Source organism: Cricetulus griseus, chromosome 5 (genome assembly GCF_003668045.3).
Source record: "Cricetulus griseus strain 17A/GY chromosome 5, alternate assembly CriGri-PICRH-1.0, whole genome shotgun sequence".
In the NCBI taxonomy this organism is placed as follows: domain Eukaryota; kingdom Metazoa; phylum Chordata; class Mammalia; order Rodentia; family Cricetidae; genus Cricetulus; species Cricetulus griseus.
Window position 1 is genome coordinate 124,816,479 of NC_048598.1, and position 16,932 is coordinate 124,833,410.

The window sequence follows — 16,932 nt, forward strand, 5'->3', positions numbered from 1 at the left end:
TGCTTTTTCCACTACCAAATGCATGCATCTAACCTGATTTTTCTGGCTCCTTGTCTTCTTCTATGGTTTGCTTCATGGCTTCCCTTTGCTGCTGAAAGCTTTTTCCTTAATAACACAAACAGAAAGAAAAGTAAAACATTTAAAAGGATAAAAACATTTTTAATCAAAGAGAAAACATTAGCAGTAATTTTTCACACTGCCTTAGAAACCCTTCTGCCAACACAAGAATAATTCCAGTTAAGATATATAGCCTACAAATGCCATACCAGCCTGAACGAGCCTGATCTTGTCTTAAAAAGGTTTATTTCTTATTTCTTTATCTTATTTAATTTTTAATATTTATTTTATTAATTATATGTATGTGTGTGTGTGGTGTGTGCAATGTGGACACTGGGAACCAAATTTGGGTCCTTTGAAAGAGCTCTATGCACTATTAATTGGTGAGTCGTCTCTCTAGTCCAAGACTGCAAATGTTTAAATTTTGACCCAGCTTATAAATCTAGTCATACGTATTACTTATTTGTCATATATTATAAAATATAAATAATAGACTAATATCAGAAAACCTCATAGCTGAACTTCAAAAAGGTTTCAATGAACATTACTATATACAAAGTACCATGCTGGGATGTATAATGGTTCTGATCATTGAGAATTCTCAAGTCAAACACATCAATTCAAGACATTAACTTTCAAAGTATTATATAGCCATTCATTATTTTCTGATTCCAAGATACCCGTCAACATATGTATTCATTGACATTTATTATTCATAATTTCTGTTTTTGTTTTTATGTATGTATGTATGTGTGAAAATGATTTCATTTCTGCCTCTTTATCAATGATATGAGTAGATAAGACATTTTTCTCAATGGATTAAGATTTTAATGTAAGAGGTTTTCAGTGTGACTAACTTTCATCTTCTCAGATCTTTGCCTTCAAATAAATTAGGGGAGATGCTATGGCCTCTGCTCACTAAGTACATGTCCTACCACTGGGCTGTGCCCTCAGTCCTTCAAACGCTTTCAATCTCGTCTCTTACCTGGAACAAGTCCAGCTAGAGGCTGGTTGTCTTCGTCCCCCTCTCTATAGGCCTGCCACCAATTTGGATCTTCCTGGCTGATCACATGAAGTATATCTCCTTTTTGAAAAGACAGACCTAACTCTCGACATGGAACATAAGGATCATCCGAGGGGTCATAGTCAAAATGAGCTTTTACATGGATCTGAAACATACACAAAGTAAAAATAACAGCAAGAATAAATAAAATGGTAACACAAAATATCTAGCACAAATGTACCTACGTGTTACAGCAGTGCAGGGAAATGAACTAAAAGGACATTTAGCTAAGTAACAACACTTTAGGGTAGGATTTGCTTAAGCTTATCTGTTGACATCTCTGTACTACAAAGAAGAAGAGGACTGTTCAAACTGAGTTACTGTTAACAGCTAACAAAGGTGCATCAAGGGCAAGGTAAGCAGAATAGAAACAGTCTGACCTGTGAAAATAGTGATCCTCAGTAAGGTATGCAGCTTCTAAACTACCACCATTAGAAAAGGCAGACTAATCTCACCAGGTCCCATGTTAAATTTCCTTGGCGTGTCATAGCCCGTGAACTTCATGATGGGTGCAACTGTGCCTTTGCTGCTCTGTGTTTCTTTTTAAAAGTGCATGTAACTAGCACGTTCCACAAGGCTAAATTATCTAAATCAGGATGATCAACTGGGAAAAATATCCTTACTATATATGATCCAAATCTATGCAATACATTTATAGAAAATAAAATGTAAAGGAACTAGAGTTTCTAGAAATGAGGACAATGCTTATGCTGGGTGTGGGGTGGATTACAAGATGAATAATGGCTAAAGGGCATATAAGGTGGGGAGTTTTAGATGCTGATGACATTCTGGTTCTTTAATTGGGTGTTGTTTGCCAATATGGTAAAGATGCTTTGTCCAATTTTCAAGTGAGGTTCTGTTTAAGAGAGTTCCCTAGGGAACCTTCTATTCTTGATATGAAAATAGACATTTGATGTAATTCATAGCGCTACACAGTTTATAGTTTTAGTATATTCAGCGACAGGCTAACCATTGATATTGGTAGACTATTTTTAACTCTCCTGTACTCAATACCAATGAGGGAACATTCATGTTCTCTCCCAATTCCCAAATTGCACATCAAATAATATCTCACTGTACAGACAGATAAACTATACTGTGTTTTCTAATGATTGTGGAAGCTATTTTAAGAAGTTTTGCTGTTGTTTTTAATTTTTTAGGTCTTACAAATAATACCTGCATGAATATTCACATACAAGTTGTACATGAATACATATTTCCAATTCTCTTGGATATATACTTAACGGAACTTGCTGTGTTGTGCAGTAATCAAGTCTATCATTTAATAGAGCTAAGTTAAATATTTAACACGCAGCAATACACTAAAGTAAGGAGTTCCACATATTTGTAAATGTACCTTTCTCTTCTATGTTACTGAGCTAAAGTCACTTATAACTGTAGACAAACATCAATGGTAATAAAAATTCTGAGACTGAAGTATGTTGGATATCTTCTAAAATGTTCAGAGTTTACCAAATTTTAAATGTTGATATCTTATACTTATTTAAATAAAATCACCCAATTTCTCTGTTTTTACTTGAACACACCACACAGTGAAGTTTCTGATACAGAAAAGTAGAAGTCAAGGAACAATAAACAATAAATATTTAAACATTACTTACTACAGTTTCTTTGGCAGGAGGAGATTTGATTTGTTGACTAGGAATCAGAACAAATGTCAAAGTACCATGCATATCAGACTGTAACAGAAAGGTTGAACTATTTTAGAAATATTTATGAAAATCATTCCACAATCTTATGATCAAACTCCCTAAACAGGATGATCTGAGACCTATAGGAAAATGTCTTAAATTCCCAGATTCCTTCCTTATTTAGTCTTTCTGTTCAGTTTGCTGTATCGAGTTGTATGGCTAGATTTGTAATTACTGTCCAATACAGCACTAGCTGTTTTCAGAAATAACCAGCCTAGGCATCAATCATTACAACTTTTATTACTGACAAAACAGGGAACAAACTCAACCTGAGACATCCACCAATAAAATAGGCTACAAGTGATGACTAATGACACTTTGTTCTCCCGGAGCTGATATTTGGTGAAAATAGGGATATGGATATTTTCTAGCTTTATTAATCAGCAAGTAGTAGACATACTACTGTAACACTGACGCTAAATAAGAATATAAACATTGTTGCTGGGAGCACTAACTGATGCTTATAATTGCAGCACTTAAGAGGGCATGGAAAGAGAATCACCAAAAGGTCAGTCTAGGCTACATATTGAGTTTTATTTCAGCCTAGGTTAAGATAAGAATGAGACCTTATCTTCAAAAAGGAAAAGGAAAAATCATAATTTGTACTTCTGTGCAATATGATCAAAAATCATTCTCAAAATACAATTATTTGAGGGTGGTGGCAAATGCCTTTAATCCTAGTACTCAGGAGGTATGGATAGGTGCCTCTCTGAGTTCAAGGCCAGCCTAGCCTACATAGTAAGTTCCAGGACAGCCAGGATTTCATATGAAACCAAGGAAAGAAAGAAGGGGAGGGGGGAGAGGAAGGGAGGAAGGAAAACAAAATGATGGCTCATCAATTAAGAGCACTTGTTCTTAAAAAGAATCTGGGTTTGATTCCTAGCACCCATAGCGTGACTGACAACCATATGTAAGTCCAGCTTTCGGGAATCTACTGCTCTTTTCAGATTTTCTCAGATACTAGGCATGTACATGGAGCATATACATATATGCAGACAAAACACTTATAACAAACAAATCTTAAAAAATTCTTTTTACAAAGGTAATTAGAAGTGAGTACCTGATTATACTAGCACTGCCCAACAGAATTTGCTCAAGAGAAATGTGCTGCGGCTATCTCTCAAGATGACAGCCATTAACTACACAATAAATCTTGTTCAATTGTAGCTAGTGAGAATAAGAAACTGAATTTTAATTTATTTCACCAGGCATGCACAAGGTGTACAGACATGCATAAAATAAAAACAAATCTTTAAAAAAAAATAATAAAAGGAAAAATAAAGTTGTTATAATAAAGCCAAAGTAAATAAAAACAAATGAACCCAAAACCAAAAATAACACAAATTGACAAATGCTCTAAAGTTAGGCTAAAGTATAACTAATACTCATTAGTTATTTCTAAAAAAAAAAAAAAAATACTCTAATATAATCCCTTCTAAGTTTAATAAGAAAGCACATTTTTAAATGAATCTGTTATTATTCTATGGTCTGAACTTACCAACAAGTCGAAAACCTCATTGACATCTTTTCCCCGGATTTCAATGCCATTGATCTCCAGAACTTCATCTCCTTCATGTAAGAGCCCACTCTTCTCTGCTGCACCACCTTTCACTATCCGGCTAATGATGACAGAATCCATTTCATTACGAACTGTGGCACCCTAAAAACACCCAACATGTAATTTAAACATAAAACTGTAATTTCTTGTTAAGTATTTCACTTTTAAATTCTATGTTTTAATCTAATAAGACTAGCCTTTAACTTATCTTGATAATAAATTTACTCTCACTGCTATAGTAATAACTAATTATATGTGAAAGCAATGTACCCCCCCAAATTTCCTGTTTCAGAAACACTTTATTCATTAAACTTCTGAAAACACACAGATTTCTGAAGCACATAATAACAGGAAAAAAACGTATTCAGTGTTTAATGACATAAAATGATAATTGTTTTCTTCTGGATCTTATTCTAATAGCTAGAAAACATCTAGGTATAATTAATAAACACAGTGCCTAACTATAAAGAATTTCTTCTGCTGGGCAGCGGTGGTGCAGTCCTTTAATCCCAGCACTTTTGAGGCAGAGGCAGGTGGATCTCCGTGAGTTCAAGACCAGCCTGGTCTCCAAGAGCTAGTTTCAAGACAGCCTCCAAAGCCACAGAGAAACCCTGTCTCAAAACACCAAAAAAGAAAAAAATTTTCTTAAAATTCAAAATACAATTAAGTGATAAATAGTATTATGGTTAATTATGCAAATGTTAAATATAGCTGTAGCCAGTTCACATTAAAATGTATTAAATACTAATATTTATTATACAAATTGGAAGTGAAAAAGTATATACTCAAATTGGAAGTGAAAAAGTTTATACTCAAAAGCTAGAAATGTAGGATACAAGATAAAACTTATTTTCTGGGGCTCAGGGGTTAACAGCACTTGATGCTCCTTCAAAGGACCTGGGTTTTGTTCCCAGCACCCATATTGGTCAACTTACAAATCCCTGTAAGTCAGGTTCCAGGGGAACCAATTCCTTTTTTTGATGTCTTCATGTACCTGCATGTATGTGGTACACATACGTACACTCAAGCACATATACATAAAAAGCAAATCTTTTAAAAACCACCTAATTTTCTTAATAATTTACTTTAACATTGTCATAACTTCCCTTTTTATTCTCCTGGAAGGAACCAGTTATGTAAACTGCTTATACATTATTTTTTTAAAATATTTTAATACTGTAGTGTGTGTGTGTGTGTGTGTGTGTGTGTGTGTGTGTGTACAGTCATGTGTGCTCTAGAAGTCCCCAATCACTCTCATATTTGGAGACGAGGTCACTAAACCTGGAGCTGACTGGTTTGGTTAGGCTGGGGGCTAGCCAGGCTCCAGAGAAGTCTGCTTGTCTCTGAGAGAGTTGGGATCACATAACATCACCTTGGCTCTTCACAGAGGTGCTGGGGTGCAACCACTGGATCCTCATGTGTACCCAGCACATGCACCAAGCACGCTCCAATGAAGCCATCTACCTAGGTCCCAAAGATTAGATTTTTCTAGCTGTTGTTGTAAAGGGTAAATTGAAAGAAAATTAGTTATCCTCAGTAAGTATTTCATAAGCTGTTATTTTCACTAAATTAGGAGACAAGGTAATAAAATTAATTTTCAGCCAAATAAGGGTTTTGAGCAAGAGCATAGTAGAACTGCAACAAATTGACCCACAAAAGAAAACTCTCCAGGAACGTAACAAGAATCTTCAACGGCAGCATTGTATAGAGGTGGGAAACTTACCAATGGAATATCTCGAGCCTTTTCTATACGAACTATTTTTACAGTTTCTCCTCCATATTGGCCGATACTTTCATACACTCTCTCATCTGTAATGGGCTCTAGCTGCATTTCCTGCTCAGCAACTTTATCATGGGCCAGTAAAAGTGCCTGTTTCAAAATAAATAAATAAACAAATAAATAAATAAAACAATAAAACAAACCCACAGGACTTTAAGTAAGAACACAACTGTAGGAAGACTTAGTTTTCTCATGCATACAGTATTATGACCAAGTCTTCCCCCTCCCCTCCCCCGAGACTTGGTTTCTCTGTGTAGCTTTGGAGCCTATCCTGGCACTCCCTCTGGAGACCAGGCAGGCCTCGAACTCACACAGATCCTCTTGCCTCTGCCTCCCGAGTGCTGGGATTAAAGGCGTGTGCCACCAACGCCCGGCTGACCAAGTCTTTAAAGGCTTAAAATGCCACAGATAATCATGCAAGGAATTTTTGCCCATTTTTAAAATTAGCTATTTAAAAACATGGCTTGGATAGTTTTACATAAGAAAATAATTTAACAATAATTACTTTGCAGAGAGGGTTACAAACATAAGTGCTGGAAACATACACAATGTTCTATGCTTTGTTTACCTGAATATGTGGCGCATTTAACAAAGCAGTTAATTCTTGTCCTTCCTTCTGATGGACTGGCTTTAAGACAGTTTGTACCTAAGAAATTAAAAATAAACAAACAAAACACATTTTTTTCTGGTTCATAAGAATTAACAGCAGCAGCTATGTAATGCAATACTTTTATTTTTAAGTGAGAATCAAAATGACAAAAAGCACAGTGAAGAAAAACACTAAAGAGATATATGAATAAAAAAAAATTTCCCACAGATCTTTTGATCTTGTTATTGCTAAAAATCACACTGTTTTGAAAGCATACTTCAAATATAGTATTACATCTACAAATGAACCATTTCAATTTAAAAAATTTCCTAACACAGCATAAAATACACTAATGACTGCATGTTAGAAGATCTGCTCTACCAGTTATCATGCTACTTTAGAGACTTTACGTCCTATGTTTTAAGAACTACATTAAAAATCTGAGATGTCAATTTAAAGTTATAGACTCACAAGGTAAATGTAGTGATGTTGGACAATGTGTTCTTAAGATAACCCCACAGTTACAATTTTCAGGCTCCTGTGTCTTTCCTTATATGCAGGTTGACCCCAATCATGTAAGGGTCTAACATGACCTCTATGTGTGTCTACATTTGTGTTCTTTCTTTCCTAACACTGCCAGACAGCTTAACTTATCACAGGTGTTGTCTACTTTCCTGTCCTTTTCAAAGAACCAGCTTCTAATGTCATGATTATCTATTCTTCCTAGTAAGGAATTTATTACTCTTTCCTATTTCCTTGGTTTCTAGTTACTTGAACTAAAAATTAAGTCTACTTATTTGCAATTTTCAATCTTCTACCAGTGAATATTGAGGCAGGTATGTTTCTCTGAAAACTTTCTCCCAAAGAGTATACTGTGTGCTCTTACTTACTGCTCATGCCTTTTTTGCCTTTGTACTACCAAACCCCATAGCCACTCAAAAATGGTACGTGGCAACAATGTGGATTACAAAACCAAAATTATCACTATTAATGAAACGATAAGAGTAGCCAATGATTAACAGGAATTCTATATCCTTTATGGCACACCAAAGCAATGAGAAGAGCTAGAGAGGTGGCTTCACAGTTAAGAGCGCTTGCTGTTCTTGTACAGGATTGGAGTTTGATTCCTAGAACCCATAGCAGACCACTCACAAACACCTGTAACTCCAGATCAAGGGGATCTGATGCCTTCCTCTGGTCCCTGCAAGTACTCACATCTACATGTACACACATGTACATGTGCACATACATACACCCCCCAAAATACTAAAAAGTGCTGGGTGCAGTGGTACATGCCTTTAATCTCCTCACTTCATAGGCAGAGGATCCCTCTGAGTTCCAGGTGGGCAAAGGCTAACCAGTGAAACACTGCCCAACAAAGTTCACCCAGTTTGGGTACCTAGAAACTACAAGACAGTGCTTTCCTTTTGAAACTTCATGAAAACTACCCTAAGTTAAAATTTATAATCCCTGACTAAAATACCTTTCTACCAATGGAGAAAACAACTCTGAGAGGGAAAGACAGTTTTGAATTTAAAAATTTATCAAGAATTTATAAAAGCTACAAATCAACTTAATAATAATATTCTAGGTACAACTTTTTTTTGTTTCTACTTTTAAGTCAGTTCTAAGCATCTCTGAAATCTTTCTTTAAAAACAAACACACAAGCAAATAAACAGACAAAACCCCTGGCAGCAGGGTAGTGGTGGCCTTTAATGCCAGCACTCAGGAAGCAAAGGCAGGCAGATCTCTGTGAATTTGAGGCCAGCTCTACAAAGTGAACTCCAGGACAGTCAGGGCTACACAGAAAAAAATTTTTCTTGAAAAACAAAAAACTAGAATGCTGATAAACACCCCTTTCTCTGTCAGCAAGCCCAGACATTATCAATTCTTGTGTCAGCACATATCACTAGCTGCATTTACAAGGCTGAAGGAATTGAAGGACAGTTCTTATACGTTACTGGCCCCTTCCCACCAGCCTATAATCAGACTATATTAAAAACTCAAGACTGCAAATCTTTTACAATGAAAACAGACCTGATCAAGTATTAAAGACAGAGAAATGGCCAATAACTACACAAAAATAGTCAGTAATCATGATGGAAAAGCAAATTAAAACAAGCACCACATCACATTTTAGTAACCGGAAAGCTGGCAAAATGGTTCAGTGGGTAAAAAGCACTTGCCACCAACCTGACAACCCAAGTTCAATTCTCAGAATCCACATGGTGGAAGGAGAAAACTGAATCTTGAAAGTTTTGCTCTGATTTCCATACTCACACCACTGCACATACATGTATACACTCACACTCCACAATAAACAAATAAATGTGAATATAAATTTAAAATGAATCAGTAATAGGAAACAACCAGTTTCAACAGGTTTAAGTGACTAAATACAATGTGGGATAGTCACACAATACACTATGCAGAATACATTATTAACTACTGGGGTTGGAACTTAGATGAATGCTAATATGCCTATCATATGCAAAGTGTTGGGTTCAATTTAATATATGTACAAAAGAGACGAACCTCAAGATTACACTGGGGGCTGGAGAAATGGCTCAGAGGTTAAGAGCACTGACTGCTCTTCCTGAGGTCCTGAGTTCAATTCTTAGCACCCACATGGTAGCTCACAACCATCTGTAATGATTTCTCGTGCTCTCTTCTGGCCTGCAGGCATACATGCAGGTGGAACACTATGCATAATAAATAGATAAAACCAAGAAAAAAAGATTACACTGAACAGAGACAGGGTCACGGTTTGATGTGACTCCACAGGCTCATGTTTCTGAACATTGGATCCACAAGTGGCAGTGCTGGTTTGTGAGGGTACAGAAGGTGAGGCCTAACTGGAGGAAGTGGGTTGCTGGTGGTTTATGTGTGTATGTTATGAGTTATAACTTTGCTTCCAGCAGCTATGTCTGTTCTTGACCACCAAGGCAATGTAGCCAGCTGTCCTACATTCCTTCTGCCACAATGAGCTATCCCAACCAGGATAAGCTATGTCCTCCCAAATCCTGGGAGTGCAAACAAATCCTTCCCATTTAAGTTGCTTCTTGTCAGGTACTGAGTCTCAATAACAAGAAAAATAACTAATGCAGACACAAAAGAATAAATACTGTGTATTCACTTGACAGGCTCATAAATAACAAATTAGTAAAGCAGGAAGCAGATGAACATATGACAAAAGGGGCAAAAGAGTAGAAGAGGTGGTTACTGTTTATTCAGGGCCTTGAGCGAGCTTTGTGGATGGTGGATATTTAGTAACCTGGTGGTAGATGATAAGATTTCACAGGTGTATACAGATATTTGCACTGAAGCAACCACGAAACACTGATTTTTAATAAATATAAACTATCTCAATAAAGCTGGACATGCTATACACAGAACCAAAGAAATCTCTATGTATACAATTACTCCTCAGTATCACACAGAATTAGTTGTAGGGACTCTTGTTCTATACCCAAATCCAAGGTCACTTGAGTCTCTTGTACAAAAAGGCAGAGTATCTGCAGGTGACTAACATACCTTTCCATCCATATACTTTAAATATCCCCCCCTAGTAATGATGCCTAATATAATGTAATAGCTGTGTAGTATTGTTTAGGGAACAACAAGGGAAAAAAAAGTTTGTGTTGAGTACAGATTTAAATTCTTTTAGCAAAGTAGGCCGATTCTGACGATGGGCAGGGCAGCCCAATGCCACAGAGGGGCAATTATCCATCCTTTTGATTTGTTTTTGTACAGTGTTTGGGCATCACACAAGCTAGGCAAGCACTCTAGCACTGAGCTCATTCCTCAGCCTCTCACATTTACTTTTACCGAAATGAAATCATACTGTTCAAAATGCTTTTATAAGAGTATTGTATAATTGTTTTGATATGATGACCACTGTCATCCTCACTGCCTCTTTCTCAGTCACAGGGTTGAGTCTAAGATCCTTAGCATTCAGTACCACCTGACTCTTAACCTCTTTTCCAGCTCTGGCATTACTCATGCCTTTAGGGTCTACCATAAAACCACTTTTTCATACATGTGCCATACTGTCTCCCCACAATCCCTGTGGTCATGCTACCACAACATAAGTTTTACACACACACACACACACACACACACACACACACACACACACACACACACACACACACTTTCAAAATTAAAAAAAATCAAATTCTATTTCATAGATGTTTTTGGATAAGCAAAAATTTATTTCATGAAATTCAAATTATCTCTTTTCTTCAAAAAAGTATAACTACAACATTTACTTTTTTATTAATGTCTAAGAATTAGATTTTCAAAGATTTAATCTGGATGTTAATATTTTGAATTTTTAAAAGTCTTTATTATTTATCACTTAGTAGTAAATATTTAGCTGAGGTTTTTTTTTAAACTTTCTTTTTGGCAACAATAAGGATAGAATCTAGGGCCCTGTACTGCTGAGTGCCATCTCCAACCCTTCACTGATGCACACGTAAGTATTTAACCTTTAATGTGTTCACTTCCTCTGTGTGCATGCATATGTGGGTACATACATGCCATGGCACACAGATGATCAGAGGACAAATTTTAGGAGTTGAGTCTTTCTTTCAACAGTGTTTGTTCTAGAGCTTGAACTAAGGACATTAGGCTTGGTGGAAAGTGTCTTTACCTGCTGAGCCATTTCACCAGCCCTTTACTTACAATTTCAGCCTTAAAAACAAGGCTTCCCCTTCCCCCTGGAAAAGAGTTTCTCTGTGTATTCCTGGCTGTCCTGAACTCACTCCATAGACCAGGTTGTCCTTGGGGATCGACTTGCTTCTGTCTTCCAAGTGTGCTGGGTGGGATTAAAGGGGTGCGACACCATGTCCAGACCCAAAGAACACTTCTAAACACTTCTTAAGTTTCACTAAATTTTTTGAGATTTTTCAATAATATTACATTTCCATTTAAAAATGATGTAACTAGGAAATGGAAGATGGCTTAGATGTCAACAGCACTTGTTGTTTTGGGAGAGGACTGTAATTTGGTTCCCAGCACCCATGTCAGACAGCTCACAACAATGCCAGCTCCAGGGGATTGACTCTCCTGACCTCCAAGAATATCTGCAAACATGTATGTGTGCACACACAAATACACATAAATAAAAATTTAAAAAATCTTTAAAAATGATGCAACTAAAAAGCATGGAGTAATTTCTTATATATGTAAGTACTTTTGGTTTTTAAGACAGTTTCCTTTTTGATCCTCCTGAGTGCTGGGATTATAGGTGAGTATCACTGCTCTCAGAAAATTTCTTCTTTTATTTATTTTACTTTATTATTTTTTTTTTTTTTTGTGTTGCTCCGGATTTTATACAGGGCTTTGAATGTGCTACACAAATAGTGTACTAATGAGCTACATCCTCAGTCAAATTTCTTCTAAATGCTACACATTAAAACTGGGAAATTTTGCCTGGTGGTAATGGTGCATTTCTTAATCTCAGCACTCAGAAGGCAGAGGCAGGTGGATCTCTGAATTCCAGGCCAGCCAGATCAAAGTCATGCTATTTCAATCTTTTGTTTGTTTGTTTTTCCACACAGAATTTCTCTATGTAGCCCTGGCTGTTCTGGAACTCTCACTGTAGATGAGGCTGATCTTGAACTCACAGAGATCTGCCTGCCTCTCTCTGCCTTCTGAGTGCTAGGTTTAAAGGCATGTGCCACCATGCCTGGCTCAATCTGTTTTTTAAAAAGGTAATTTTCAGGAAAACATATTTAAGTTACCTTAAGTAAATAAAAAATTAAAGAAATGAAATAGAAGTGGTATTTTTAAATTAAAAAAAAACCCATATTTCCTGCAATGCTGGAGAATGAACCTAGGGCCTCACATATGGTAGACAAGTGTTAGAACTCCAAGCCACACCTGGTGCTCAACAATTTTCTCAATGAAAAGAAGTAATTTCAACAGTAAAAGGTAAGTTCAAGGAACAGAAAGGAGTCCATCAGCTCTTTGAAACTCTGATAGATGGACAGTTTCTTCCTTTCTAGAAATAGGTCCATATGTTCCTCTGCCCTGGGCAACAGTAGACCTCTCTACTATGTTGTATGTTAAGTTTTGCTATCTTAGGCATTTCAACAAGGAAAACATCTTCCTTAGAGACACTATGCTCATATATCTCCTAAACTAACCTATAGTCTATAGTTCTTAGAAATTATACTCATTCCTAGCCCCTTTTCTATATTTTTTGTGGACTCAAAGAAATACATTTATTTGATGTTTTCAGAATTATTTTTGTAAGATTAAAATAACCTGAAATTCTATAATGACAGAATGTATACTATTCCCAAATCAGAGCTTATTTGTAATGCTTAAAACCTTCAATTTGAAAGATGCTTGGAGACATATTAAACACTGAACACCAACTAGCTTCTGAACCTAGAATTTAAAAGCAACATGTTAACTAAAGAAACATTTATAGAACAGTAGAACTGGATAATATGGGCTGGAGAGATGGTCAGCAGTTAAGGAACAGGCTTCTCTTCCAGGGAACCTATGCTCAATTGCCAGCACCCATACAGCAGCTAACAACTGCCTGTAATTCTAATCCCGGGGGATCAGACTCCCTCTTCTGGCCTCTATGGGCACAGACATATATGCAGGTGAAACACATATATACATAAAATAATAAAAATTAATAATCTGCAACATTTATATTATTTTCATTAGAAAGTCCCAAATTATCAACAATTTATCTTAAATAGCTATATATTTATAATCCCTGATTATTAGGGATTACAACTTTATATGAGTTTATAATATATAATGGTTAAAACCATACTAAATGCATTAAAACTGAAATATTTGTTACTATCTATACTTATTTTATATATAAAATTAACTCTTCATGATCAGTATTAACTAGGTCATAAATACTTTCAGAACATAATGCATGCAGCAGTTTTTTTCTCATTTCCTATTGCAATATACTAGCAGGTGACCACTATCAATTGCCTTAGACAATAATCACATCAGCCTTGCCAACAGTCCACTTTATTGTGACTAATAATTACCATGTGGATAGCAACAAGATGTTTAGATACGTACCTCTTGTACAAGGTCTTGTACATTGGAGATAAGAGGAAATGGAGGACTGGCCTTGTTCATGTGTACTGTGACAGCATTGTGTATCTTGAACGCATTTTGAAAATCTTTGTTTTGTACAAGTTGTAGAAGCAGTGAAATATCCTCCTGGCTCTGAGAATCAACCAAAGTGTGTTGGATATGTTTAAGTGAAGAAAACAAGTCTTCAACTTCTAGTAGGAAAAGGAAAGTTGTCCCAAAATTAATTGTTTTAGTTTAAATTCAACACGTTTTAGGATAAAATTTCTTGAACCAGTATAACTTAATGTCTTTAGGGTAAAAATAGTTTGCATAGTTTTAAGTGTCTATCATTATTATTTTACTAACACTTCATAAAACTGTTAAAGCTGGGCTGGAGAGATGGCTTCTAAAGGTTGTGAGTTCAATTCCCAGCAACCACATAGTGGCTCACAACCACTCATTATGAGATCTGGTACCTTCCTCTGGTGTGCAGACATACATGGAAGCAGAATGTTGTACACACAATAAATAAATAAAAAATCTTTAAAAAAAAAACCCCAAAACTGTTAAAGCTATAAAACACAATAACATGCATTTTAAGAAAGCATTTTAACACATGGGGAAGGGCCTAGGCCTGGCCCAGGATGATGTGGTAAACTTTGGGGAGCCCCTTTTGAGGGCCTTACCCTGCCTGGGCAGGTGGGATGTTGGGGGGGAGGGGAGGGAGAGGGAGAAGGGATTGACATCTGAAGCAAGCTTGTTCCTAATTTGAACTAATAAAGTAAAAAAATGCTTATTTTAATTAGAAAAATACATAAGGGAATGCAGAATTAAAATTAAAAAATATCAATAATCTCACTACCTAGAAATATTTCCCTGGTTAGCATCCTTTTTCATTTTATAGTATACTGTAATTGCTCTCCTACAACACTAGTTTTAAAAGAACATTACAAGTAATGGGTTCACCATACATGGCTAAAGCATAACTTATAATAATCATCATGTTAATGTTCAATATTTAGGATGCTTCCATTTTAACTATCATAAGCAATAATAAATATTCCAGTACAAAAAAAATTATTGGTGCATATAAATCTGTCCGAGATCCTGTAAGATAATTTCTAGAAACAGGTGCTGGAGAGATGGCCTAGTGGTTAAGAGCACTCACTGGCTGCTCTTGCTGAGGACCCAGGTTTGACTCCCAAGCACTCACATAGGAGCTCACAACTGATTGTAACTCAAGTTCCAGGGGATCGAAACTCTGTTCTGGCCTCTGCAGACACCAGGTTTGTAGATGGTGTGTATATATATACACACAGTCAAAATATTCACACATATAAAATAAATAAATGAAAAATTTTAATTCCTAGAAATAGAACTTTTACTCAAGATTCTGACATTTTAAAAGACACACTCAGCTGGGAGGTGATGGTGCATGACTTTAATCCCAACACTTGGGAAGCAGAGGCTGGCAGGACCAAACTCATTTTAGAGAGTTTATGCTAAATTATATTAAATTAGTAATGAATGTCATTACCAATATTCAATATAATTTGCAAAGCTTTAATAGGGAGAATGAAATATATTCATATTACCAACACCTTTGTCTACTGCTGTGATCCAGCACCATGACCAAAAGCCACTTGTGGAGAAAAGAATTTATTTCATCTTACACCCACAGGGCAGGAATGCAAACAGGACAGGAACCTGAAGGGAGGAACTGAGACACAGGTCTTGCAAGAACACTGCTTACTGGCTTGCTCCCCTATGCCTTTGTTCAGTCTGCTTTCAACAGCACAGGAGTGATACCACCCAAATTGGGCTGGGCCCTCCCACATAAATCACCACTTAAGAAAATACCCCACAGACATGCCTACAGGACAATCTGATGGAGGCATTTTCTCAACTGGGTTCCTTCTTCTAACTAGCTGGCATCAAGTTGACAAAACAAACTAGCCATCACAGTCAACTAATTTTTGGTGTCTACAAAACTAATGAAAGTGCCTCCTAAATTGTGAAGTTTCTGATCTCTGTGTGTTTTTTATGCCTGTTAGTATGCATACACAGCACACTCAAAAAAATGATTAGGCCCAAATCATTAAGAACCATTAGTAGTTTCTCCCTGCTCCCCAAAAGGGTTTTTTTTTGGGGGGGAGGATTAAAATGAAAATGCTTTAAAACCTTTAAAAAATCTTGACTTTCAAAATTATCCACAACTTTTGGCATATGTTCCATCTTCTTTTTTCTTATTTTCTAAAATGAAAAGTTCCTTTGTGATTTTGACCAAAACTAAGTTTGTAAATGAGTAGGAAACTGTACCAGAGCTATGTAAGATTTGAAGAGAGCAAATTTGGGCACAAATTATTATATTTACAAGAGCAAATAAGAATATGGCATTTAAGACTCTACCGAATTCCAAGAGGTGACCATATTAATAACTTTAAAACATTTAAATAACTTAAAAGAAAAAAATTATGAAATCTACAGAGCAGTTAATTGTCCACAGTCTTAAGGGAACTACAGATACGTCCCAAAGTGGAGAGAGTCTTATTAAAATATTAATGACTGTTAAAAGAGATGTTCGTCTGGGAAATGAGATGGGCAAGGAGCCTCAGGCACCACTGCTGAATGAAACTAATAAGCAACTCAATCCAGAAGGGAACTGCTTCTCGGGTTTCTGCAACTCCACAGAGAATGAAATTATTTTAAGACAAAAAAAATTGTTGGAGAATCTTTCTGGTATGCTAAAGCTACTTAACAACGACATACTAATCACATTTTTAAAAAATTATTTATTTTCACTTATTTGTTGTAATTACTCATATTATTTCATATTTTTACCTATTTGTTATAATTACTGGCATTATTTTGTACTACGTAGCATTTCTTGTTTTTTTAAAGGCAGATCTAACCATATAGTGACAGTTAATTTTTAATTTAAATACTAATTATTCATTGGAATAAATTCCTAGAGTAACCTTACTGAGATAGTAGAAACACTAAAGACTTTAATATACATTGCCAAACTGACTCCCAGATTTGTGAGTGCCTGCTTTGAAACATATCAAATTAAGGATTACACTGATCTTTCATTCTTTGGTAAATGT

At 36.0% G+C, this 16,932-nt stretch overlaps 1 protein-coding gene across 10 annotated transcripts in view; it reads right to left on the bottom strand.

Annotated features, from left to right (window-relative positions):
- The window catches only part of Mpp5 (membrane palmitoylated protein 5), an 81,723-nt gene that overhangs the window by 13,683 nt on the left and 51,108 nt on the right, over positions 1 to 16,932 (bottom strand). For all 10 annotated transcript variants that reach the window (XM_027418345.2, XM_027418350.2, XM_027418348.2 and 7 more), the window contains 7 exons: positions 13,829 to 14,037; positions 6,739 to 6,816; positions 6,114 to 6,260; positions 4,331 to 4,492; positions 2,743 to 2,820; positions 1,043 to 1,226; positions 34 to 105 (listed from right to left, as the gene is read on the bottom strand). In XM_027418345.2, the coding sequence (XP_027274146.1) occupies positions 34 to 105; positions 1,043 to 1,226; positions 2,743 to 2,820; positions 4,331 to 4,492; positions 6,114 to 6,260; positions 6,739 to 6,816; positions 13,829 to 14,037 (930 nt within the window). The remainder of the gene's footprint in view (positions 1 to 33; positions 106 to 1,042; positions 1,227 to 2,742; positions 2,821 to 4,330; positions 4,493 to 6,113; positions 6,261 to 6,738; positions 6,817 to 13,828; positions 14,038 to 16,932) is intronic.